Below are 3,515 nucleotides of genomic sequence, written 5' to 3'. Positions count from 1 at the left end.
GGAGCAGGGATCCGGGCGGGGTCAGCGGCGAGGTGACCCTGGGCAGACGTCGCCTCAGCTGTGGGGTCCCGAGCGCCAGGCGGGAGAGGCTGAGCCGGGGTGCGGAGTGGGGAGGGCTCGTGAGAGAAGGTCCCGGCGTGGGTTGGGGCTGGGGCACCCCGGTCTCCCCGACTTCCTGACCGCCGACTTTCGCTGCTGCTGGGAGGCGGTTACTCCCTTGGGCGCTGCCGCCTGCTTCACTCCCGGCTCCCGCAAAACCTTACGCAGAGCCCCCATGTCAACCCCCACCCAGCTCGTGATGAGGCTGCACCCCCAGGATGAGAGCAGTCGGCAGTCCAGCCGTCAGCCTCGGGGTGGGAGAAGGTGGGGTGCGTGGTGCCCAGTCGACTCCGCAAGGGCAGCACCCACCCCCGACCTTCTCCCCACTTTAACCAAGTCCAGAGCTTGAAGGTCAGCCCTGCAGCCTCTCGCGCAGCTCGTGGGTCTCCAGCAGTCTGATCTCCCCTCTGCTGGTCTCGACCTGCACCTTGGAGAGGGATAGGTGTGCTTCAGCCCTGACTCCTCTCCCTTTACCCGCCTTTGCATCCTGGCTGCACCCAGGACAGGTACCAGGACCTGCAGGCCCTGGACACTGGCTTGTGTCCTGCCCCCCATCCATTCGGGATGGCCAGAGAAAGTGTCCGATGGCTTTCCTGCCTCTCAAAAGCCCCAATCTGTGACAGAGTTGGCCCAACCCATACAAAGCTTAGTCCAGGCAGCAATGATTTGTTCCTAACCGTTGAAGGCACAGGTCCTGGGGAGAGGAGGGGGATGCAACCTAGGGTGAATTCTGTCAGTATGTGGAATCACAACGTTTTGCTGAGAGGCATCTCAGAGGTCTAGACTGGCCTGCTTTCTTTCTTTCCTTCTTTCTCTTTGGTACTGGGAATCAAACTCGGGTCCTTGAGCTTGTGAGGCATGCATGCAACAGAACCACTGAGCTAAATCCCAGGCCCTAGATTAGCTTTCTTTCAACATCCATTCAGTAAATCTTTATGGAGAATATTAGCCTCCCTATCCATATTTTCCCCTTTAAAAAAATAAATAAAAGAGATTAGGGTCTGGCTATGCTGCCCAGTCTGTCCGGGAGCTCCTTAAGGCAGGTGATCCTCCTGTCTCAGCCTTGTAGGTGCTGCCACCATGTCTGGCTCGGGGTGCTTTTAGAAACACTGACACCTTGGGACCCACCCCACCGCTCCGGGTCAGTCTCGAGGGTGGATGCAGAGCCCATCTACTGTTAAGGGTTCCCCAGGTGACCTGCTGCTGTCCTTGGTAACCACTGGGCTTGCATTCATTCATCAAGAGAAAGTGGGATTCGATCTACTGGACAGAATTGTGGAGGGTGAGTGACAGTGGCTGGGGATCGGGGGAGCTGTGGCATCACAGGAGGGGCTGTGTCTTCACTAGTTAGGGCCATTTCAAGGTGAGGGAAATGTAACACAGAGGTGCTGTGTGCTGACCTGGAGGGTGTCATTCAGAGGGAGGGAGAATGGGTGACTGCAGGGCAGCAGTGGGGAAAGACAGCCAGAGGCAGGATTTGGATATTTAAAAAACTTTTTGTATAAATTTGCATGTTCTGTGCTGCAGGTCCAGTCTCCAGGAAGGGGAGATCCGCAGAGGGTTAGGTCTGCCTTACAGCAGAAATTCCAGTGTCTACAGTTTACTGGGTATTTCCTCCTCAGCCCCACCCCTAGCTCTCAGACCACACGTAGGGTTCTGGGCACAGAAGTCTGTGAGCCTCCAGTCAGCACAGGTCTCGGTCTGAGAGTAGGGTTCCTCCCTTCAGAACCCCCCTGCGGTGAGGACAGGTAGTAGGGTCTAGGTGCAGTGGGAGGGTGGAAGTTAGAAGAGGCTGGGTTTATAAGAGTTTGGCTGAGGAAGTCTGGAAGGGGTGGGCTCTAAAAAGGGAGCCAGGATGTCCTAGTGATATAGGGGGAAGAGATGGAACACCCAAACCTACTAGGTCTGAAATGCGAGTTCGTGTTCTCTAAAATTGAAGAATGAATTCTAGGAACAACAGAGGTTAAGAGTAGGAAAAACTTATTGAGGGAAAGAAAGCTTCTGTCTAAGAGAGACAGAAGGGGGACCGGAAAGTGGGTTGCCCGCCCACCCCAATTTTCAAAGATGTTTTATACAGTAAAGCCATGTGGTGAGGTGGGTACAAAGTGGGACAAAACTAAAGGATCCAATGGAAAATTACAAGGTGGGCATGGGGTAGGGCAAAACCATGACCAACTGATAGGATTACAAATACAGTCACCCAGGTGCTATTGATTAAATGGGGGTCAAATGGGGGAGCAAGTCACATAGCAAGGGTAGGAGGATTTTCAGTAAGGGTGGGTCAGGCATATTTCCTGGAAAAACTGGGTTAAGACCTTGCCCCCCCCCGTGATTGAAACCTATATAGAATATCATTCATTGGGGGGGTTTAGCTCAGTGGTTCTGCAGCCTGCCTCACAAGCACAAGGATAAAAATTCTATCCCCAGTATCAGAAAGAAAAAAAATATTTATCAGTCACTGCTATTTATCCCCAGGGGAAGCACAAGGGTATAGTAGCTTCTCTCCTTTTACAGTTCTGGCCTTCAGTGAAGGTGTCTTGATTGTCCTCCATGTTGGCTCCTTGCTGTGCTGGCTTCTTGGAGGACGGCCCTGTCTCACTGCCTACAAGATATCTAATTAACTTACCTGTTTGCAATATTAGCTGCCTGGCCCATGGAAGAGCCTACCCATTTCCGCCCCACCTCCACCCTCCACGGTCAGGGCTCAGAGAGGTGCAGTGCCCTGAAGTCACCACCAGGGGCCAACATCCTTACTCCTCTCTGCAGTGTCTCGTCTCTTTCCCTGTTTACACGGTTTGTTAGTTCCTTTGTTTTTAGGGTACTGGGGATTGAACGCAGGACCTTCCACTTGCAAGGCAGGTGCGGTGCTAAATCCCCGGCCGGTTTACACAGTTGAGGAACACTCATTGTTCCCGCTGGCATGTCCACAGCCTCATAACCCTTTCTCTGTCATGTTTCTGAGCCCACCACTTCCTCCTTAAGGTCAGTTCATCCTCTCGTCAGTGCAGGACCTGGCAGCCTCCTGACCAGACAGCCTGACGTCTCTTCTGACCTGGGGGAATCCCACAGCCCTCCCTCACTTCCCCAGCTTCCTGAGTGACTGGCAAGAGGAAAGTGCTTTCTACTGTCTCATATCTTCTGTCTGCTGTGGTCCAGCCTAGGTTCTCCAGTTTGGTTTCCAGGGAAAACGCTAGTATGCGTGGAGTCACTTCTACAGGTTTTCTTACATGTGCCTAGAAAAGCTCTTGTCTAAGCCGGGGGATTTAGCTTTTTTTCAAACCCTATTTTGCGACCTCCAGAACTAAGTCCTAAGAGCCCTCCCCTCTCCTCTACTTTGATGAGAATGTTCTCACCTCACCCCAGACATAACCCACAGCCCTGGAACTTTCTTTTTTTTTCTTTAAAACAGGGTCTCA

The 3,515-nt window shown here is 53.0% G+C and overlaps 1 protein-coding gene across 1 annotated transcript in view; it reads right to left on the bottom strand.

The window, feature by feature from the left end:
- Positions 1 to 451: 451 nt before the first annotated feature.
- Tamalin (trafficking regulator and scaffold protein tamalin) overlaps positions 452 to 3,515 on the bottom strand; it is a 14,884-nt gene continuing 11,820 nt past the window's right edge. Inside the window, exon 11 of the mRNA XM_010628617.3 lies at positions 452 to 526. Coding sequence (XP_010626919.1) covers positions 452 to 526 — 75 coding nt within the window. The remainder of the gene's footprint in view (positions 527 to 3,515) is intronic.

This window comes from Fukomys damarensis, unplaced genomic scaffold (genome assembly GCF_012274545.1).
Source record: "Fukomys damarensis isolate Sample0158 unplaced genomic scaffold, DMR_v1.0_HiC HiC_scaffold_15, whole genome shotgun sequence".
Lineage (NCBI taxonomy): Eukaryota > Metazoa > Chordata > Mammalia > Rodentia > Bathyergidae > Fukomys > Fukomys damarensis.
Note: the sequence above shows the minus strand (reverse complement) of the source record. Positions and strands in the feature narration are given on the sequence as shown.